General features: G+C 42.1%; 1 protein-coding gene across 1 annotated transcript; it reads left to right on the top strand.

The window, feature by feature from the left end:
• Nucleotides 1-407: 407 nt before the first annotated feature.
• On the top strand, nucleotides 408-779 carry LOC138360981 (zinc finger protein 664-like). The gene has a single exon (XM_069320465.1). It carries the CDS (start codon nucleotides 408-410, stop codon nucleotides 777-779), a length of 372 nt encoding a protein of 123 aa, XP_069176566.1.
• The last annotated feature ends 23,742 nt before the right edge of the window (nucleotides 780-24,521 follow it).

The following is a 24,521-nucleotide window of genomic DNA, read 5'->3' as shown; positions in this document are numbered from 1 at the left end:
CAGGTGACAAACCTCATGAGTGTCCAGAGTGTGGGAAGAGATTCAGTGAGCGTGGAAATATGAAGCGTCACATGATGGTGCATGCGGATGAGAAAGCTTTTCAATGTGCCGAGTGTGGCAAAAAATTTAGAGAACGTGGAAAAATAATAAGGCACATGTTAGTGCATTCAGGTGACAAACCTCATGAATGTCCAGAGTGTGGGAAGAAATTCAGTCTACGTCGAAGTATGACGACTCACATGTTAGTGCATTCAGGTGACAAACCTCATGAGTGTCCAGAGTGTGGGAAGAGATTCAGTCAGCATGGACATATGAAGACTCACAGGATGGTACATGCGGATGAGAGACCTTTTCAATGTGCCGAGTGTGGCAAAAAATTTAGAGTACGTGGAACTATAATAAGGCACATGTTAGTGCATTCAGGTGACAAGCCTCATGAATGTCCAGAGTGTAGGAAGAAGTTCAGTCATCTTGGAAGTATGAAGACTCACATGTTAGTGCATTCAGGTGACAAACCTCATGAATGTCCAGAGTGTGGGAAGAGATTCAGCCGTCTTGGAAGTATGAAGATTCACCGGAAGGTGCATGCTAATGAGAGACCTTTTCAATGTGCCGAGTGTGGCAAAAAATTTAGAGTACGTGGAAAAATAATAAGCCACATGTTAGTGCATTCAGGTGACAAGCCTCTGGAGTGTCCAGAGTGTGGGAAGAGATTCAGTCGTCTTGGTGATATGAAGAAGCACAAAATGATACATGCAGATAATAGGCTAAACACTTAAAGTGTGGAAGGTAATTAAGAGAATGTTGAATGATAATGTGGCACATATAGGTATATTAACTTAACTTTAATCTAACAGTGTGCTATCACAATGTCAGTTGGATGTTCTTCAAAGGTAATTCAATTTTGTTTGAGAAATACACTTCACCATGAAAGGTAAAGATAAAGATATTTTATTATATTGTTCTTTTATGAAAGTTAGATGACCAAGCAAGAACTAGAGAAGCTGACACTATAGGAAAATTCAAAATTGCTTATAAGTATAGAAATATCTCTTTAGTTTAGCAAAGATAAATCAAAGCTTTAAATGTTTTTCTTCATATTTATGGAAATAATAATGTGCTTTCTGTTTTTGTTCTCTGTGAAAATTTATTTAAAATGTAATATACTCTGTAGCTAAGTTATGGACATTTTTGTTGTAATATTATTTAGCATTGGTGCTGGTGAAGAAGACAGTCTGAGACGTACTTAAGATGAGACCATTTGATTGATAGGGAAATGTAGGTTAATCAAGGAATTTTCTCATCAGATTCATATGCAAACTGATGTCTATTTTATATTTTTTGTTTAGACATATTTATGAATAATACTCTTGATTATAAATATTTCACCAAAGAGTTTATTGAAGGCAGATTGGCATTTATAACTGTCAGTCAAGTTAATATGAAATTTAAATTTATATTACTCTAGAAATTTACATCACTCTAAATTTTCCAGAAATTTTTATTACTCTAGCCTAACTTTATCAGTTATGCTGTAATTGTCTTGGAATAATATTTTACCCGATTTACCTGAGGGCCACTAACCCTAGTGGCCTCAATAAAAACGGGAAGCTTGCAGCTTGTTGAAGGTTCCCTTCCCCTCCCCCATTTTCCTTGATTTTTTCCTGGTATATTTTGAAATTCAGCACATTTTGGCAGTTAGGCAGTTATGGCGTTGGTGGGTAGTCGGTTCCATCGATCAATAACCCTGTGGGTGAAAAAGCCTGTTTCAAAATTATATTAGCTTGATTAGCAATAATATTATTCTGATTCGTATAATCCTGTCAATTATATTATCCAAACTGGCAATTATATTAAGATGATTGTGAATTACATAAACCATACTGGCAATTATATTAGCATGACTGTCAATTTATATCAAACATATATTTATTTATGTTGTGGTGCGCGTGGGTTCTATTACATCTATCAAGGGAGAGTTTCAGATCAGGATTAGCATTTAGGAACAAAGTTTTGTACATGTAAATAGCACAAGAGAATGTGTAGAGTGAGTGTATATTTAGCATGTTCAGAGATTTAAACAGAGACTTTGTGTTGTTTAAAGACAGTTTTATTGTTCTGATAGCAGATTTTTATTGGGTGGTGATGAGCATCAGGTAATTTGCAGTGGATGAATGAACCCCATGCACAGATACCATATGTTCACATACCAACCCTAATTTTCAAAGAAAACTCTAGATTTTTAGCTCCAGTCATTTCATTGCTCTACAACAAATCATTTGAACAACAAACCTTTCCTGATATTCTAAGGGAAAAAAAGCAAGAGTAACCTTAGTCCATTAACCCTCAAACCGCTAGGGGCCCAAATGGAATTCACACCCACAGGCGCAACAAAAAAAAAAAATCCAAAAAATTCTTTCGTCTTATAGAAGTGTTCATTTTTGTTCCCTGATCACGGAAAAAATAACAAAAAAATCGTAGGTGGCATATTTTAGCCGCAATAGGGTAGGGAAGTGTGGCAAAAAAGGGGCGTTGGCAGAGCCTTCGCCAGACGAGGTCTACTCCGCCCGAGCTGTCAGACGGCAGTTGCCACAAATATATTATTACTTTATTATTTCAATGTCTCTGATTGATTTTTTCTTAGTTTTTTGCAGTAATATTATTCCATACAGTGAATTGTGGTATATTTATATTATAAAATGTGTGAACCATCGCTGTACTCAAAATTATGGTGTGCATATTAGTGATTCAATTATTATGTTCATATAACAATAAACAAATAGTTTTGCTGTTGTTACACTATATACACAGGTTATATATAAGTATTTGCATGTTTTGTACATCATAACGAACTACTAAGTTGGTCTTGTGAGTCAAAAAGCAACGAGGAGTGAAACACCAAACACCAGCGAGCCACTCCCTCCCTCAACACCACCTCACTCACCCTCATTCACCTCCCACAATACTCTTTTGTATTTATTCACTATACACAGACGTTATATATACGTATTTACATGTTTTGTTCACCATAACTGTACATCTAAGCTTGTATGGTGAGTGAAGGCCATAAGACGTAGCTACTCACACAGTCAGCTGATCGGCGGCCGCCCTCAAGGCCAGACACACTAATATTTGTCATCCAACAATATTGTTTGTGGTGTTATTACGCTATATACACACATTATATATAAGTATCTACCTGTTTTATTCACCATACCTGAACAAATAAGCTGGTATGGTGCCTAAAGACCATAGTGGCCACCAGTAAACACCATGCCAAGTCGTGCAGACGACGCTCCTCCCTCACCAAAATGGCGGCTCCCAATCTACTCCTCTCGCTGTTATCTCACACTATACACACGTTATATATAAATATCTACATTTGTGTTCACCATGGCGAACCACTAAGCTGGTATGGTGAGTGCAGTCAATAAATGGTGGCCACACACAGTCAGAAGACGCCACAACCCTCCCTCCCACAGCCTTACTCCTCCCTCCATGGAGCACAGCGCTAAATATCACCACAATCCTGCTATTATCAGAATCCTGGTCAGTTTTATCACAGTCAGGGGGCTTCAGTAATACTATCACTGCTAAATAATAGCAGTATCATTTATATTATGGTATTTGTAGGCGATGCTGTGGTCACAAGCTGAACAGCGGTGCTGTGAGCTCGTGTTGCGTGCGCCAGCCTTGGTGGCTTGCTCAATACTGACGCTGTAACACCCAAGAATGTTTTCCTGGATTTTTTTTCTAGGTGGCATCTGGCAACTATCGGTCGTGGCTGTACTATAGCTGCCCCTATCCCAGGCGGGGCATTTAAATTATAGCGCTAGACACGAAATCATATATAAATGATGTGCGCGGTTTCGGTTTTGTCACTGATATCATTTATATATGATATGCGCGGTTTGAGGGTTAAAGTGTCAATCTCCCTGAAGTCAACAATTATAAACCAATATCAACTCTGCAGATTTTGTCTAAAATATTTTAAAGAGTTAATCTACAAGCAGCCTTAATCCTATTTAGCAAAACAAAATTTACTTAGTTCTTGCCATAATGGTTTCAGGCCCAAAAAAGGACCAATCATGCACCGATTAGTATGATTAACTTTATATATGCAGCTCTTGGAAGAAATGAGTACCCTTGTTTATTTATTTGTTGACCTACATTAAGACTTTTTTACACTGTTAACACATTAACTTTCTTAAATTACAACATTACGGAGTAAGAGGTTAATCCCTCCAATACCTAGAGTCTTACCTTAGTGACAGGCTCCAGTATGTCTCTGTGAATGATTCCAATTCACCCACTCTACCTATTAACACTGGTGTTACACTGGGCAGTATTCTTCACCCTCTCGTCTTTCTCATCTCCCCCTCCCTTTCCAGCCCGTTGCCATCATGAGGGGGCTTGGTTGGCGGATGGTAGAGTGTGATGCTCCATGGGACAGTGTCCTCTGTCCTTTTGAAGCCTAATGCTCTTGCTGCCATCTTTGCTAATTGTGCTGAATACTTTTTCCTATTAAGTTTAATTTTTCCTTCCCAATTCTCCTGTTTAATTGCTATTTCCTTGTGACATTTTGCAATTCTTAATTATTCTTTCAAATGTTTTCTTTTGTTTAGACACCGGGTTTTTGGGGAGGCACACCCTCTCACCCATAAAACTGTGATACTCGGCATTGTCGTGCAAGAGGACATCTTTATTGTCAATCTTTTCCTTCATTGCTGAGCCCAATTATATCATGCTGAGCTTCCATTATATCTTGACGGACTGATGATTCCTATGGTTGCGATTGTAGGGCGTATATCTACAGTGCACCCCTGGGGGGTGGGGGCCTTTGTCTTGTTGGGTGTCCTATCCTCTAATTGTGGCTCCATGGTGGGTATGGGGCCTTGTTTGTTGATGAAATGTTTATTCGTTCATTTACATGCTGATATCTGACCCTCTTTTTAACTTCTAAGACGTGAGGGTGGTAGACCAGGCCCCCCAAGTCGGACTGTGATGGAAAGCTAGGCTCTGTAGCCCACACTACATTGGTCCCAGATCAGGCAGCTCCTGACTCTCCCTGCTTGATGGGGTTCTGGGAGCTCTTCTACGACCTGACTTGTGAGTGCTTGGTCCACCAGGTCCCAACTACCCCTATCTGCTCCCCCTCCCACCTCTGTGGCTGGGTTGAGCCCCAAGCTCCCAATGATGACCACCTCATCACATGGAGTGGCTCCATCTCTCCTTGTAACAACTGGGCCTCTTTGCCCCCCTCCCCCCTCTTACTGGGGTTACCTTAAGGGGGTGCTTGGGGGTGCTCGGTGCTGTTCCCTCCGCAGTCACACTCGCACGATTCCTTCCAGTTCTAATACGTTCCAAGCTTTATTTGGTTCTGCTACATGGATTAAGCATTTTGATCTTAGTCATGTTGATTCTACTGGTCCTGATGATTTATTCATCCATATACACCTAGTTGATCTGGTGGATACCTTTGTCATTTTTATCCCCACGCCTACTGGTACGTGTTTCTTTGCAGCTCCTTCTCGGGAAGCTGCTGTCTGCTTAGCCTCGTTGTCCTGCATTGGGAAACCCCGGTTCGGATCAACAAAAATGCCTTGTTAAATGCTAGGATTTACACAGTGTTTCTCCCACACCATGTAGCGACTGGTGATAGCTGTCAATGCTATCAATCAGAGCTATCGATGTGCTTTAATATACCTAGTAATCTCTCATTTTTTTTTTACAAAGTATCTGTCAACTTTTTATAAATTTTGCTTCAATTTACCTACTTAAAATTATCCATTAGATTAAGGACCTTTTCGAAACGCTGCATGTACTAGTAGCTTTACAAGAATGTAAACACCATGCTATGCACCCCTAACATACCCAATGTTCCTTTTGTGTGTGTTATTTATACTTTATATTTAAAGTTATACCCATTGTTTCATGTTTTGTCTTGTGCTTGTCCCAAGTTTGTTCACCTCACCCAAAACTCTTGTACCAAATCACCTCACCCAAATGCGAGTACAGTATAAGTATGGATGTATAATGAGTGTTTACAGGTTACAGTTGTGTGTGTAAACTAAAGTCTTTGAAAATGTAATAAGTTATTACGAAATGTGTTCAGGCATCATCTCAGACTAGAAATATAAATAAATTTTGGAGAATTGATTTTTCAATTACCATTGACAGTGAAAATAAACATAAGAAATATTGAGAAAATACATGTTAAAATTATTAATCTTACCTTTTCGGTCATATTTAACAACATATGTTTTCAAGAAAGACTGCTACCATAATATACTAATATATATATATATATATATATATATATATATATATATATATATATATATATATATATATATATATATATATATATATATATATATATATATGTGCAAACAAGCCTGAATGGTCCCCAGGACTATATACAACTGAAAACTCACACCCCAGAAGTGACTCGAACCCATACTGCCAGAAGCAACGCATCTGGTATGTACAGGGACGCCTTAATCCGCTTGACCATCACGACCGGACATAAGGAAGTGATAGCCTAAGCTATTTGAACCACTTCCCCGCCGGCACTCGGATAGTAATCTTGGGCATAGCATTTTATCAAATCACCTCATTCTTTGGGGCAACACGTGAGGAACACAAATGCAAACAAGCCTGAATGGTCCCCAGGACTATATACAACTGAAAACTCACACCCCAGAAGTGACTCGAATCCATACTGCCAGAAGCAACGCATCTGGTATGTACAGGGACGCCTTAATCCGCTTGACCATCACGACCGGACATAAGGAAGTGATAGCCTAAGCTATTTGAACCACTTCCCCGCCGGCACTCGGATAGTAATCTTGGGCATAGCATTTTATCAAATCACATCATTCTTTGGGGCAACACGTGAGGAACACAAATGCAAACAAGCCTGAATGGTCCCCAGGACTATATACAACTGAAAACTCACACCCCAGAAGTGACTCGAACCCATACTGCCAGAAGCAACGCATCTGTTATGTACAGGGACGCCTTAATCCGCTTGACCATCACGACCGGACATAAGGAAGTGATAGCCTAAGCTATTTGAACCACTTCCCCGCCGGCACTCGGATAGTAATCTTGGGCATAGCATTTTATCAAATCACCTCATTCTTTGGGGCAACACGTGAGGAACACAAATGCAAACAAGCCTGAATGGTCCCCAGGACTATATACAACTGAAAACTCACACCCCAGAAGTGACTCGAACCCATACTGCCAGAAGCAACGCATCTGGTATGTACAGGGACGCCTTAATCCGCTTGACCATCACGTCAAGATGAAATGCTATGCCCAAGATTATTATCCGAGTGCCGGCGGGGAAGTGGTTCAAATAGCTTAGGCTATCACTTCCTTATGTCCGGTCGTGATGGTCAAGCGGATTAAGGCGTCCCTGTACATACCAGATGCGTTGCTTCTGGCAGTATGGGTTCGAGTCACTTCTGGGGTGTGAGTTTTCAGTTGTATATAGTCCTGGGGACCATTCAGGCTTGTTTGCATTTGTGTTCCTCACGTGTTGCCCCAAAGAATGAGGTGATTTGATAAAATGCTATGCCCAAGATTACTATCCGAGTGCCGGCGGGGAAGTGGTTCAAATAGCTTAGGCTATCACTTCCTTATGTCCGGTCGTGATGGTCAAGCGGATTAAGGCGTCCCTGTACATACCAGATGCGTAGCTTCTGGCAGTATGGGTTCGAGTCACTTCTGGGGTGTGAGTTTTCAGTTGTATATAGTCCTGGGGACCATTCAGGCTTGTTTGCATTTGTGTTCCTCACGTGTTGCCCCAAAGAATGAGGTGATTTGATAAAATGCTATGCCCAAGATTACTATCCGAGTGCCGGCGGGGAAGTGGTTCAAATAGCTTAGGCTATCACTTCCTATTGTCCGGTCGTGATGGTCAAGCGGATTAAGGCGTCCCTGTACATACCAGATGCGTTGCTTCTGGCAGTATGGGTTCGAGTCACTTCTGGGGTGTGAGTTTTCAGTTGTATATAGTCCTGGGGACCATTCAGGCTTGTTTGCATTTGTGTTCCTCACGTGTTGCCCCAAAGAATGAGGTGATTTGATAAAATGCTATGCCCAAGATTACTATCCGAGTGCCGGCGGGGAAGTGGTTCAAATAGCTTAGGCTATCACTTCCTTATGTCCGGTCGTGATGGTCAAGTGGATTAAGGCGTCCCTGTACATACCAGATGCGTTGCTTCTGGCAGTATGGGTTCGAGTCACTTCTGGGGTGTGAGTTTTCAGTTGTATATAGTCCTGGGGACCATTCAGGCTTGTTTGCATTTGTGTTCCTCACGTGTTGCCCCAAAGAATGAGGTGATTTGATAAAATGCTATGCCCAAGATTACTATCCGAGTGCCGGCGGGGAAGTGGTTCAAATAGCTTAGGCTATCACTTCCTTATGTCCGGTCGTGATGGTCAAGCGGATTAAGGCGTCCCTGTACATACCAGATGCGTTGCTTCTGGCAGTATGGGTTCGAGTCACTTCTGGGGTGTGAGTTTTCAGTTGTATATAGTCCTGGGGACCATTCAGGCTTGTTTGCATTTGTGTTCCTCACGTGTTGCCCCAAAGAATGAGGTGATTTGATAAAATGCTATGCCCAAGATTACTATCCGAGTGCCGGCGGGGAAGTGGTTCAAATAGCTTAGGCTATCACTTCCTTATGTCCGGTCGTGATGGTCAAGCGGATTAAGGCGTCCCTGTACATACCAGATGCGTTGCTTCTGGCAGTATGGGTTCGAGTCACTTCTGGGGTGTGAGTTTTCAGTTATATATATATATATATATATATATATTTATATATATATATATATGCAAACAAGCCTGAATGGTCCCCAGGACTATATACAACTGAAAACTCACACCCCAGAAGTGACTCGAACCCATACTCCCACAACTGGTATGTACAGGGACGCCTTAATCCGCTTGACCATCACGACCGGACATAAGGAAGTGATAGCCGAGGCTATTTGAACCACTTCCCCGCCGGCACTCGGATGGTAATCTTGGGCATAGCATTTTATCAAATCACCTCATTCTTTGGGGCACACGTGAGGAACACAAATGCAAACAAGCCTGAATGGTCCCCAGGACTATATACAACTGAAAACTCACACCCCAGAAGTGACTCGAACCCATACTCCCACAACTGGTATGTACAGGGACGCCTTAATCCGCTTGACCATCACGACCGGACATAAGGAAGTGATAGCCGAGGCTATTTGAACCACTTCCCCGCCGGCACTCGGATGGTAATCTTGGGCATAGCATTTTATCAAATCACCTCATTCTTTGGGGCACACGTGAGGAACACAAATGCAAACAAGCCTGAATGGTCCCCAGGACTATATACAACTGAAAACTCACACCCCAGAAGTGACTCGAACCCATACTCCCACAACTGGTATGTACAGGGACGCCTTAATCCGCTTGACCATCACGACCGGACATAAGGAAGTGATAGCCGAGGCTATTTGAACCACTTCCCCGCCGGCACTCGGATGGTAATCTTGGGCATAGCATTTTATCAAATCACCTCATTCTTTGGGGCACACGTGAGGAACACAAATGCAAACAAGCCTGAATGGTCCCCAGGACTATATACAACTGAAAACTCACACCCCAGAAGTGACTCGAACCCATACTCCCACAACTGGTATGTACAGGGACGCCTTAATCCGCTTGACCATCACGACCGGACATAAGGAAGTGATAGCCGAGGCTATTTGAACCACTTCCCCGCCGGCACTCGGATGGTAATCTTGGGCATAGCATTTTATCAAATCACCTCATTCTTTGGGGCACACGTGAGGAACACAAATGCAAACAAGCCTGAATGGTCCCCAGGACTATATACAACTGAAAACTCACACCCCAGAAGTGACTCGAACCCATACTCCCACAACTGGTATGTACAGGGACGCCTTAATCCGCTTGACCATCACGACCGGACATAAGGAAGTGATAGCCGAGGCTATTTGAACCACTTCCCCGCCGGCACTCGGATGGTAATCTTGGGCATAGCATTTTATCAAATCACCTCATTCTTTGGGGCACACGTGAGGAACACAAATGCAAACAAGCCTGAATGGTCCCCAGGACTATATACAACTGAAAACTCACACCCCAGAAGTGACTCGAACCCATACTCCCACAACTGGTATGTACAGGGACGCCTTAATCCGCTTGACCATCACGACCGGACATAAGGAAGTGATAGCCGAGGCTATTTGAACCACTTCCTCGCCGGCACTCGGATGGTAATCTTGGGCATAGCATTTTATCAAATCACCTCATTCTTTGGGGCACACGTGAGGAACACAAATGCAAACAAGCCTGAATGGTCCCCAGGACTATATACAACTGAAAACTCACACCCCAGAAGTGACTCGAACCCATACTCCCACAACTGGTATGTACAGGGACGCCTTAATCCGCTTGACCATCACGACCGGACATAAGGAAGTGATAGCCGAGGCTATTTGAGTTTTCAGTTGTATATAGTCCTGGGGACCATTCAGGCTTGTTTGCATTTGTGTTCCTCACGTGTGCCCCAAAGAATGAGGTGATTTGATAAAATGCTATGCCCAAGATTACCATCCGAGTGCCGGCGGGGAAGTGGTTCAAATAGCCTCGGCTATCACTTCCTTATGTCCGGTCGTGATGGTCAAGCGGATTAAGGCGTCCCTGTACATACCAGATGCGTTGCTTCTGGCAGTATGGGTTCGAGTCACTTCTGGGGTGTGAGTTTTCAGTTGTATATAGTCCTGGGGACCATTCAGGCTTGTTTGCATTTGTGTTCCTCACGTGTTGCCCCAAAGAATGAGGTGATTTGATAAAATGCTATGCCCAAGATTTCTATCCGAGTGCCGGCGGGGAAGTGGTTCAAATAGCTTAGGCTATCACTTCCTTATGTCCGGTCGTGATGGTCAAGCGGATTAAGGCGTCCCTGTACATACCAGATGCGTTGCTTCTGGCAGTATGGGTTCGAGTCACTTCTGGGGTGTGAGTTTTCAGTTGTATATAGTCCTGGGGACCATTCAGGCTTGTTTGCATTTGTGTTCCTCATGTGTTGCCCCAAAGAATGAGGTGATTTGATAAAATGCTATGCCCAAGATTACTATCCGAGTGCCGGCGGGGAAGTGGTTCAAATAGCTTAGGCTATCACTTCCTTATGTCCGGTCGTGATGGTCAAGCGGATTAAGGCGTCCCTGTACATACCAGATGCGTTGCTTCTGGCAGTATGGGTTCGAGTCACTTCTGGGGTGTGAGTTTTCAGTTATATATATATATATATATATATATATATATTTATATATATATATATATATGCAAACAAGCCTGAATGGTCCCCAGGACTATATACAACTGAAAACTCACACCCCAGAAGTGACTCGAACCCATACTCCCACAACTGGTATGTACAGGGACGCCTTAATCCGCTTGACCATCACGACCGGACATAAGGAAGTGATAGCCGAGGCTATTTGAACCACTTCCCCGCCGGCACTCGGATGGTAATCTTGGGCATAGCATTTTATCAAATCACCTCATTCTTTGGGGCACACGTGAGGAACACAAATGCAAACAAGCCTGAATGGTCCCCAGGACTATATACAACTGAAAACTCACACCCCAGAAGTGACTCGAACCCATACTCCCACAACTGGTATGTACAGGGACGCCTTAATCCGCTTGACCATCACGACCGGACATAAGGAAGTGATAGCCGAGGCTATTTGAACCACTTCCCCGCCGGCACTCGGATGGTAATCTTGGGCATAGCATTTTATCAAATCACCTCATTCTTTGGGGCACACGTGAGGAACACAAATGCAAACAAGCCTGAATGGTCCCCAGGACTATATACAACTGAAAACTCACACCCCAGAAGTGACTCGAACCCATACTCCCACAACTGGTATGTACAGGGACGCCTTAATCCGCTTGACCATCATGACCGGACATAAGGAAGTGATAGCCGAGGCTATTTGAACCACTTCCCCGCCGGCACTCGGATGGTAATCTTGGGCATAGCATTTTATCAAATCACCTCATTCTTTGGGGCACACGTGAGGAACACAAATGCAAACAAGCCTGAATGGTCCCCAGGACTATATACAACTGAAAACTCACACCCCAGAAGTGACTCGAACCCATACTCCCACAACTGGTATGTACAGGGACGCCTTAATCCGCTTGACCATCACGACCGGACATAAGGAAGTGATAGCCGAGGCTATTTGAACCACTTCCCCGCCGGCACTCGGATGGTAATCTTGGGCATAGCATTTTATCAAATCACCTCATTCTTTGGGGCACACGTGAGGAACACAAATGCAAACAAGCCTGAATGGTCCCCAGGACTATATACAACTGAAAACTCACACCCCAGAAGTGACTCGAACCCATACTCCCACAACTGGTATGTACAGGGACGCCTTAATCCGCTTGACCATCACGACCGGACATAAGGAAGTGATAGCCGAGGCTATTTGAACCACTTCCCCGCCGGCACTCGGATGGTAATCTTGGGCATAGCATTTTATCAAATCACCTCATTCTTTGGGGCACACGTGAGGAACACAAATGCAAACAAGCCTGAATGGTCCCCAGGACTATATACAACTGAAAACTCACACCCCAGAAGTGACTCGAACCCATACTCCCACAACTGGTATGTACAGGGACGCCTTAATCCGCTTGACCATCACGACCGGACATAAGGAAGTGATAGCCGAGGCTATTTGAACCACTTCCCCGCCGGCACTCGGATGGTAATCTTGGGCATAGCATTTTATCAAATCACCTCATTCTTTGGGGCACACGTGAGGAACACAAATGCAAACAAGCCTGAATGGTCCCCAGGACTATATACAACTGAAAACTCACACCCCAGAAGTGACTCGAACCCATACTCCCACAACTGGTATGTACAGGGACGCCTTAATCCGCTTGACCATCACGACCGGACATAAGGAAGTGATAGCCGAGGCTATTTGAACCACTTCCCCGCCGGCACTCGGATGGTAATCTTGGGCATAGCATTTTATCAAATCACCTCATTCTTTGGGGCACACGTGAGGAACACAAATGCAAACAAGCCTGAATGGTCCCCAGGACTATATACAACTGAAAACTCACACCCCAGAAGTGACTCGAACCCATACTCCCACAACTGGTATGTACAGGGACGCCTTAATCCGCTTGACCATCACGACCGGACATAAGGAAGTGATAGCCGAGGCTATTTGAACCACTTCCCCGCCGGCACTCGGATGGTAATCTTGGGCATAGCATTTTATCAAATCACCTCATTCTTTGGGGCACACGTGAGGAACACAAATGCAAACAAGCCTGAATGGTCCCCAGGACTATATACAACTGAAAACTCACACCCCAGAAGTGACTCGAACCCATACTCCCACAACTGGTATGTACAGGGACGCCTTAATCCGCTTGACCATCACGACCGGACATAAGGAAGTGATAGCCGAGGCTATTTGAACCACTTCCCCGCCGGCACTCGGATGGTAATCTTGGGCATAGCATTTTATCAAATCACCTCATTCTTTGGGGCACACGTGAGGAACACAAATGCAAACAAGCCTGAATGGTCCCCAGGACTATATACAACTGAAAACTCAAATAGCCTCGGCTATCACTTCCTTATGTCCGGTCGTGATGGTCAAGCGGATTAAGGCGTCCCTGTACATACCAGTTGTGGGAGTATGGGTTCGAGTCACTTCTGGGGTGTGAGTTTTCAGTTGTATATAGTCCTGGGGACCATTCAGGCTTGTTTGCATTTGTGTTCCTCACGTGTGCCCCAAAGAATGAGGTGATTTGATAAAATGCTATGCCCAAGATTACCATCCGAGTGCCGGCGGGGAAGTGGTTCAAATAGCCTCGGCTATCACTTCCTTATGTCCGGTCGTGATGGTCAAGCGGATTAAGGCGTCCCTGTACATACCAGTTGTGGGAGTATGGGTTCGAGTCACTTCTGGGGTGTGAGTTTTCAGTTGTATATAGTCCTGGGGACCATTCAGGCTTGTTTGCATTTGTGTTCCTCACGTGTGCCCCAAAGAATGAGGTGATTTGATAAAATGCTATGCCCAAGATTACCATCCGAGTGCCGGCGGGGAAGTGGTTCAAATAGCCTCGGCTATCACTTCCTTATGTCCGGTCGTGATGGTCAAGCGGATTAAGGCGTCCCTGTACATACCAGTTGTGGGAGTATGGGTTCGAGTCACTTCTGGGGTGTGAGTTTTCAGTTGTATATAGTCCTGGGGACCATTCAGGCTTGTTTGCATTTGTGTTCCTCACGTGTGCCCCAAAGAATGAGGTGATTTGATAAAATGCTATGCCCAAGATTACCATCCGAGTGCCGGCGGGGAAGTGGTTCAAATAGCCTCGGCTATCACTTCCTTATGTCCGGTCGTGATGGTCAAGCGGATTAAGGCGTCCCTGTACATACCAGTTGTGGGAGTATGGGTTCGAGTCACTTCTGGGGTGTGAGTTTTCAGTTGTATATAGTCCTGGGGACCATTCAGGCTTGTTTGCATTTGTGTTCCTCACGTGTGCCCCAAAGAATGAGGTGATTTGATAAAATGCTATGCCCAAGATTACCATCCGAGTGCCGGCGGGGAAGTGGTTCAAATAGCCTCGGCTATCACTTCCTTATGTCCGGTCGTGATGGTCAAGCGGATTAAGGCGTCCCTGTACATACCAGTTGTGGGAGTATGGGTTCGAGTCACTTCTGGGGTGTGAGTTTTCAGTTGTATATAGTCCTGGGGACCATTCAGGCTTGTTTGCATTTGTGTTCCTCACGTGTGCCCCAAAGAATGAGGTGATTTGATAAAATGCTATGCCCAAGATTACCATCCGAGTGCCGGCGGGGAAGTGTTTCAAATAGCCTCGGCTATCACTTCCTTATGTCCGGTCGTGATGGTCAAGCGGATTAAGGCGTCCCTGTACATACCAGTTGTGGGAGTATGGGTTCGAGTCACTTCTGGGGTGTGAGTTTTCAGTTGTATATAGTCCTGGGGACCATTCAGGCTTGTTTGCATATATATATATATATATAAATATATATATATATATATATATATATATATATAACTGAAAACTCACACCCCAGAAGTGACTCGAACCCATACTGCCAGAAGCAACGCATCTGGTATGTACAGGGACGCCTTAATCCGCTTGACCATCACGACCGGACATAAGGAAGTGATAGCCTAAGCTATTTGAACCACTTCCCCGCCGGCACTCGGATAGTAATCTTGGGCATAGCATTTTATCAAATCACCTCATTCTTTGGGGCAACACATGAGGAACACAAATGCAAACAAGCCTGAATGGTCCCCAGGACTATATACAACTGAAAACTCACACCCCAGAAGTGACTCGAACCCATACTGCCAGAAGCAACGCATCTGGTATGTACAGGGACGCCTTAATCCGCTTGACCATCACGACCGGACATAAGGAAGTGATAGCCTAAGCTATTTGAACCACTTCCCCGCCGGCACTCGGATAGAAATCTTGGGCATAGCATTTTATCAAATCACCTCATTCTTTGGGGCAACACGTGAGGAACACAAATGCAAACAAGCCTGAATGGTCCCCAGGACTATATACAACTGAAAACTCACACCCCAGAAGTGACTCGAACCCATACTGCCAGAAGCAACGCATCTGGTATGTACAGGGACGCCTTAATCCGCTTGACCATCACGACCGGACATAAGGAAGTGATAGCCGAGGCTATTTGAACCACTTCCCCGCCGGCACTCGGATGGTAATCTTGGGCATAGCATTTTATCAAATCACCTCATTCTTTGGGGCACACGTGAGGAACACAAATGCAAACAAGCCTGAATGGTCCCCAGGACTATATACAACTGAAAACTCAAATAGCCTCGGCTATCACTTCCTTATGTCCGGTCGTGATGGTCAAGCGGATTAAGGCGTCCCTGTACATACCAGTTGTGGGAGTATGGGTTCGAGTCACTTCTGGGGTGTGAGTTTTCAGTTGTATATAGTCCTGGGGACCATTCAGGCTTGTTTGCATTTGTGTTCCTCACGTGTGCCCCAAAGAATGAGGTGATTTGATAAAATGCTATGCCCAAGATTACCATCCGAGTGCCGGCGGGGAAGTGGTTCAAATAGCCTCGGCTATCACTTCCTTATGTCCGGTCGTGATGGTCAAGCGGATTAAGGCGTCCCTGTACATACCAGTTGTGGGAGTATGGGTTCGAGTCACTTCTGGGGTGTGAGTTTTCAGTTGTATATAGTCCTGGGGACCATTCAGGCTTGTTTGCATTTGTGTTCCTCACGTGTGCCCCAAAGAATGAGGTGATTTGATAAAATGCTATGCCCAAGATTACCATCCGAGTGCCGGCGGGGAAGTGGTTCAAATAGCCTCGGCTATCACTTCCTTATGTCCGGTCGTGATGGTCAAGCGGATTAAGGCGAAGGGTGATGTGGCATTACATTTGAGTAAGGTGGGAAGGATGATGTGGCATTAGAGGATATTAATAGGGTATTAAAAGTATCAACACAAGACAGAACACGAAACAATGGATATTGAATAGAAGTGTTTGTAGAAAGCCTATTGGTCCATATTTCTTGATGCTTCTATATTGGAGCGGAGTCTTGAGGTGGGTAGAATATAGTTGTGCAATAATTGGCTGTTGATTGCTGGTGTTGACTTCTTGATGTGTAGTGCCTCGCAAACGTCGAGCCGCCTGCTATCGCTGTATCTATCGATGATTTCTGTGTTGTTTACTAGGATTTCTCTGGCGATGGTTTGGTTATGGGAAGAGATTATATGTTCCTTAATGGAACAATCTCTTCCCATAACCAAACCATCGCCAGAGAAATCCTAGTAAACAACACAGAAATCATCGATAGATACAGCGATAGCAGGCGGCTCGACGTTTGCGAGGCACTACACATCAAGAAGTCAACACCAGCAATCAACAGCCAATTATTGCACAACTATATTCTACCCACCTCAAGACTCCGCTCCAATATAGAAGCATCAAGAAATATGGACCAATAGGCTTTCTACAAACACTTCTATTCAATATCCATTGTTTCGTGTTCTGTCTTGTGTTGATACTTTTAATACCCTATTAATATCCTCTAATGCCACATCATCCTTCCCACCTTACTCAAATGTAATGCCACATCACCCTTCCCACCTCACTCAAATGTAGATATAAAACCAGGGAAACGCAAGTTCTAATCAGTTGTGTATTTGTGAAGTCTTTGAAAATGTAATAAGTTTTACGAAACGCGCCCGTGTCGCGTCAGACTAGAAATAAAAATGAATTTTGGAGAAGTGATTTTTGATTTACCTCCAATAGTGAAGCATAATGTACGAAAGATTGAGAAAATTCGTGTTAGAATTATTAATCTTACTTTTTCGGTCATATTTAATAAAATATGTCTACAGGAAAGACTGCTACCAAAATATACTAATATATATATGTATATATATATATATGTATGCCATATACATATATATGCTATGTTGTATGCTACAACTTGGCTGATAATAAAGCCATTCACAACTGCAGGCCTAATAAAAAAAGGAGGTGGCATAGCAATATCTTACAAAGATACCTTCATCTGCAATAGTCTCATTAGTAATAGAGACGACTATTGTGAATATACCTTTGCCAAGTTCTCCAGTAAATCCCTTAAATCCTCCTTGACTATAAGTGCCATCTATAGATTTCCCAATACCAACATAGCTTCATTCTCAGATAACGTAAGGAATCTTATCATAAATAACAATCTCAACAAAAATCAAACCAACTTAGTGGTTTGTAATGGTGAACAAAACATGCAGATACTTATATATAACCTGTGAATAGAGTGTAATAACACCAAAACTATTTGTTTATTGTTTTATGACCATAATAATTGAATCACTAATATGATTCACTAATATATAATCCTAATAATAATCACTAATATATAATCCATTGAGCATGCTGCATCTCTTTCAGTCTCTTTGCAATTTGAACAAGAGGGTTTTTAATTGATCGAACCATATTCTTAAAGTAAAGTAAATGAGATGTATTCCATATTTTGCAAAATATACGATGAAGGCACACAAACATTCATACCAAAACTGAAGGGCAGGATTTATGAGGAGACATTAGAGGCATTAAATATTCCAAACTAGAAGACAGAAGGAAAAGAGGAGATATGATCACTACGTACAAAACAGTAACAGGAATTGATAAACTTGATAGGGAAGATTTCCCGAGACCTGGAATTTCAAGAACAAGAGGTTATAGATTTAAACGAACTAAACAAAGATGCCGAAGAAATGTAAGACAATTCACTTTTGCAAACAGAATGGTAAACGGTTGGAACAAGTTAGGTGAGAAGGTGGTGGAGGCCAAAACCGTCAAAAGTTTCTAAGCATTATATGACAAAGAGTGCTGGGAAAATGGGACCCCACGAGTGTAGCTCTCCATCCATCTGATTGATAACCCAAATGAATTTTTCATGGATATGATACCAACATCAAATCATAAATCAGATGTGATCCTATCCCCACTGGATTTTGAAGAAGCCATAGACAGTATGCCTATGCACTCTGCACCAGGCCCTGACTCTTGGAACTCTATATTCATCAAGAACTGTAAAAAACGTTATCGCAGGCCCTTCACATTCTTTGGAGACAAAGCCAAGATACTGGCATTATCCCTGACATACTAAAAACAGCAGAGATAGCACCGCCCCATAAAGGAGGAAATAAGGCAGAGGCAAAAAACTACAGACCGATAGCACTAACATCGCACATCATAAAAATCTTTGAGAGAATGCTAAGAAGTAAGATCACAAAATACATGGAATCACAGCATCTCCATAACCCCAGACAACATGGTTTCAGAACAGGGCGCTCTTGCCTATCACAGTTGCTGGACCACTCTGACATGGCACTAGATGCCATGGAAGACAAACAAAACGCTTTGACAAAAAAAAGCCTTTGACAAATGTGACCATTGTGTTATTGCACATAAAATGCGTTCAAAAGGAATTACCGGAAAAATAGGCAGATGGATATACAACTTCCTGACTAATAGAACCCAATGTGTAGTAGTCAACAAAATAAAATCTGGACCATCAACCGTAAAGAGCTCAGTCCCCAAGGGTACTGTGCTTGCTCCAATACTTTTTCTCATCCTCAAATCGGACATAGACAAGGACACAACCTATAGTACTTGATCATCCTTTGCAGATGACACTAGAATCTTCACGAGAGTAGGCAACATAGAGGACACAGCAAACCTCCAATCAGATGTAAATCAGGTCTTTCTATGGGCTACAGAAAATAACATGGTGATTAACGAACATAAGTTTCAGCTCATGCGCTACGGAAAAAAATGAAAATATAAAAACGGAAACCACTTACAAAACTCAGTCAAATCATAACATTGAACGGAAAAGCAACGTAAATGATTTGGGTGTACTGATGTCAGAAGGCCTTACATTTAAAGAACACAATAAAGTAGCCGTCACAACTGCAAGAAAAATGTCAGGATAGATAACAAGAACTTTTCACACTAGAGATGCTATACCGATGATGATAGTTTTCAAGACGCTAGTGCTCTCTAGAGTGGAATACTGCTGCATAATGAAAGCCCCTTTCAAAGCTGGAGAAATTACTGACCTATACTTATGCATTTATCTTCGGTTTAACACAACAGGCACCAGACACACGCTAGGCATCATACACACTAGGATAAAACAAACATTAGGCTGGAAGTCAGAAAAGAATTCAAAGAATTTTACTGGAAAGGCTTGCTGTTAGGAAAGGAAGTAATTGAGATGAATTAATGCACAGTATGTCAATTTTGTGAAATATATGATAAAGGAACAAAAACATTTATACCAAAACAAAGATGCAGAACTAGGAAACAGGATTTGTTCAACTGAAATTTCAAGACGGCCAGCGACCAAAAGACACAAAAATGGAATCAATATACGAAGAGGCCAAACCCCCAAACATACCAGTAATACAAAGAGAAACAACTACACGGCAGTGAGGAGAGAGGCAGAAAGAATTTTTGAAAAAAAGAATAAACAAATGTAAAGCAGAACAAATCATATTCTATAAATACAGCAACAACCAATTGCAGGTATAGGATAATATTCAGAGCTTTTAAATGCATGGATGGCGAAATACTCAAGAAATTGTTCACGACTTTTGTTAGACTAAAGCTGGAATATGCAGCGGTTGTATAGTGCCCATATCTTAAGAAGCACATAAACTGGAAAAGGTGCAAAGACATGCTACTAAGTGGCTCCCAGAATTGAAGGACAAGAACTATGAGGAGAGGTTAGAGGCATTAAATATACCAAATATACTACACAAATATATATACTACACATACACAATACTAGGATGCACAATAAACTACCCTACACAGGCTGAGTATGGTGTGTACAGTAAATGATTAGCTAAAAGATAAGAATGAGTTTGTATAAATGGGGTTAAATCAGAGTGGGAAAATGTAAGTGGAGTTCCTCAAAACTCTGTCCTGGGACCTCTGTAATTCATAATATATACAAATAATTTAGACTCAGGTTTGATCAGCAATATTTGAAAATTTCCAGATGATACAAAAGGGATTTTTTTCTGGATTCAGGATTATTTTTTTTATGGCTGAAAACATGTTTTCAGCAATAAAAGAAATACAGTATTGCTGGAACAACCGTCGACATCTTCAAGAGAAAACCTGAACATCTTCAAGAAGTGCTGGACAAACAAGGCTGTGGTGGATATGTGGGCCTGAGGGTCCTGTCCAAGCAACAGCCTGTTGGACCAAGCTCTCACATGTCAAGCCTGGCCTTGGAAGGGCTTGGTGAGTAGAACAACTACCAGAACCCTATAATGCATGTATCAAGCAGATAACTAGGTTGTAGAGGATAGATAACATAGAGATTATAAGAAAACTAAAAACTCACTGGAAGCAATATAAATTACAAGAGTTGATACTCAACTTCTTTCCATTAATTGTACCTCCCGTTTTTCAGCTTATCACTCTACTGCTAATATCACGGTATTGCAGAATATCTGTCTCTACATTGCCAAGGTGTCCAGGCAGTGAGCACCACATAATGCAGTGCAGTCCTGTAAGAATAAGCACAGTAAGTATGGGCATGGAGGGGGTGCAGCAGTGGCTTGTGAAGGGCTGGAGAGTAAATGGACATGCCCAGGAATAAAAAGCATTAGGGTAACAGAACATAGCCCATAAAAATAGTAATGACTGTGAATGAATAATTATATGAATGCAATAATATTTCATATCTCAATAGGAATACTAAGCAGGGTGCAAGACAAGGTACTGGTGGTGATAGTGGTTGGTACAAGTCCTCACATCCCCACAGACACCAGTAACAGCCCTCACCTCCCAACACAGTACCCTTGGACCTTTATTACAGAAAAATAGAATCAATTAATATAATAAAATATAAAATATAAGTGTTTACTTACGATAATACTATCGGTGGAACACAAAATCTTCTTCTTCTTGATAGTAGGTGCAGTTATACAATACAATACAATACAATACAATTTTACAATACAATTTTATTTAGGTAAGGTACATACATACAATAAATATTTACAAGGATTGTTTGACTTATAGGTAGAGCTAGTACATACAATGCCTAAAGCCACTATTACGCAAAGCGTTTCGGGCATGATAAACTTAAATGACAAGCTTAATACTAATTGAGCATAATGAGTAGAATGAAAACAAGAAATGAAAACATAGATGAAAAAGCAGCACAAATACAATTATGTCGACAAACAGCGCTCTTTAAAGAAAAAAACAGACATTGGTTGACAATAGAAGGGTAAGGTAGGTTACAGGGAATTTATTAGGTATAGCTTCGCTTTTAACTTAAACTGGTTGAGAGAGGTATAGTCTTTAACATGGTTGGGAAGGTCATTCCACATTCTGGGCCCCTTGATTTGTAGAGCATTTCTAGTTTGATTAAGTCGTACTCTAGGAATATCAAAACTGCATTTATTTCTGGTGTGATGCTCATGGGTTCTGATACAACCTTCTATGAAGCTTTTGAGATCAGGATTGGCATTATAGTTTAGCGTTTTATATATGTATAATACACATGAGAGAATGTGCAGTGACTTAATGTCTAACATATTCAGAGATTTAAGCAGGGGTACCGAGTGATGTCTGGGGCCAGAATTGGATATTGTCCTAATAGCAGCTTTGTGTTGAGTAATTAGAGGACGTAAGTGATTTTGGGTAGTAGAGCCCCAAGCACAAATACCATAGTTGAGATATGGATAGATAAGGGAGTAATAGAGAGTCACCAGGGCAGGGCGTGGTACATAATATCTGATCTTAGAAAGAATGCCCACAGTTTTTGAAACTTTTTTTGATATGTTTAGAATGTGTCCCTGGAAATTAAGCTTGTGGTCAATGAGAATGCCAAGGAATTTGCCATCTAATTTGTTACAAATTTGGGTATTGTTTATTTTGAGATTTATTTGATTAGAGGATTTATTGCCAAACAGAATATAGAAGGTTTTGTCAATGTTAAGGGTGAGTTTGTTGGCAGTTAGCCACAGATGGACTTTATTTAGCTCAGTATTTACTGTGGCATTTAGAGCAAGGGGATCAGGACTGGAGTAAATGAAGGTTGTGTCGTCAGCAAATAGAATTGGTTTGAGGTGTTGGGAGGCATTTGGAAGGTCATTAATGTAGATGAGAAAGAGGAGAGGGCCAAGTATGCTGCCCTGGGGAACACCAATGTTGATGGGTAGGGTGGGAGAAATTGTATTATTCACAGAAACATATTGGAGCCTGTCAGTAAGGTAGGATTTGAGGTATTGTAGGGAGTGTCCTCTGACTCCATAATGATGTAATTTAAGAAGAAGGTTTTGGTGGTTGACAGTGTCAAAAGCTTTACGCAGGTCCACAAACAACCCAACAGGGAACTCATTTTTATCAAGAGCTGTATGAATCGAGTTAAGCATACTAATAAGTGCATCGTTAGTGCTTTTTTTGGGTCTGAAGCCATATTGGCAAGGGCTAAGTATATTGAGTTTGGCTAGATATGAGTAAAGCTGCTTATAGATTAGTTTTTCAAAAATTTTTGACAAGTTTGGCAGGATTGATATAGGTCTGTAGTTGTTAACATCTGTGAGATTACCACATTTGTGGACAGGCGTTACTCTCGCTTTTTTTAGAATATCTGGGAAGGTTTGGAGTTCAAGTGACTTGTTGAAGAGCAAAGCAATAGCAGGGGCTAAAGATCTGGAGGCTTTTTTGTAAATTAAAGTTGGTATCTCCTCAAGGGCACCAGACTTGGTTTTAAGGGAAAGGATTATCTCATTGACGTCAGTGGAATTAATAGGCTTTAGGTACAGAGACTGTGGATAGTTACCTGAAAGATAGTCATTAATGTCTGTACTGGAAGATGGAATATCATTTGCAAGGGATGAACCAATGGAAGAGAAGAACCTATTGAACTCAATAGCAGAATCAGAGGCTGAAAGCTGACCATCGTTATTAGACAGGAGAGTCGGTTTGTTATTTAAAGACTTCTTTGATCCCAATATTTGAGAAATTGTTCTCCAAGTTTGTTTAATGTTGCTCTTTTTTGGGTAAATTTATCTTCGTAGTATTTAGTTTTGGCTCGTCTAATTATCTTAGACAGCAATAATGAGTAATTCTTTGAGAATTCTTTGGAGACAATTCCTAACCTATACTTCTTCTCAAGGTCATGTTTTTTATTAATAGATTTAAGTATTCCCTTTGTAAGCCAGGGATTGTTAAGCCTTTTGGTTGTGACTTGTTTTGTAAGCATAGGACAGTGGGTATTATAAAGGCTAAGAGTTTTTTGAAGAAAAGATTGCACTGCTAGGTTGATGTCCACTATGTTACCTAACTCGGACTCCCAGTTGACATTATCAGCAGCAGTTATAAAATTGTCTATAGCAGTTTCATTGTGTAGTCTAAAACGTATCACTCTTGACTCAAGAGGTGGTTTGCTAATGTTAGTTAAGAGAAATGTGGGGTAATGATCTGTAGTGCTATCGGTGATTATACCTGAAGTAAGCGGAGAGGTTATGTTTGTCCAGATGTGATCGAGCGTCGTGGCAGTGCTATCAGTGATTCTAGTAGGTCTAGTGATTAAGGGTATGAGGAAGCAGGAATTCATACAGTTGAGGAAGCTAACAGCAGTGGGGTGTTCAGGCTCGCAGAGGTCAATATTAAAGTCCCCTGCGATAATTAGGTGGTTTTTGTTCAGTCTGTTATCAAGTATTAGATTTCTAAGGTTTGAGTTGAATTCGGACACATCAGTGTTAGGAATTCTATAAACTGCACCCACAGTCAGGACAGACTCGGCACCCTTGACTCTGAAGCTGGCGAAGATATACTCCCCATAGCAGTCTCTGGTTCTAATTTCTTTTAAGCAT

The sequence above is a fragment of the Procambarus clarkii genome, unplaced genomic scaffold, assembly GCF_040958095.1.
Source record: "Procambarus clarkii isolate CNS0578487 unplaced genomic scaffold, FALCON_Pclarkii_2.0 HiC_scaffold_137, whole genome shotgun sequence".
NCBI lineage: Eukaryota > Metazoa > Arthropoda > Malacostraca > Decapoda > Cambaridae > Procambarus > Procambarus clarkii.
The sequence above is the reverse complement of the archived record's forward strand: the minus strand, read 5'-3'. Positions and strand labels throughout refer to the sequence as shown.

Excerpts from the sequence above, each read along its gene's own strand:
- LOC138360981 (XM_069320465.1), top strand. The coding sequence starts at position 408 with ATGTTAGTGCATTCAGGTGACAAGCCTCATGAATGTCCAGAGTGTAGG.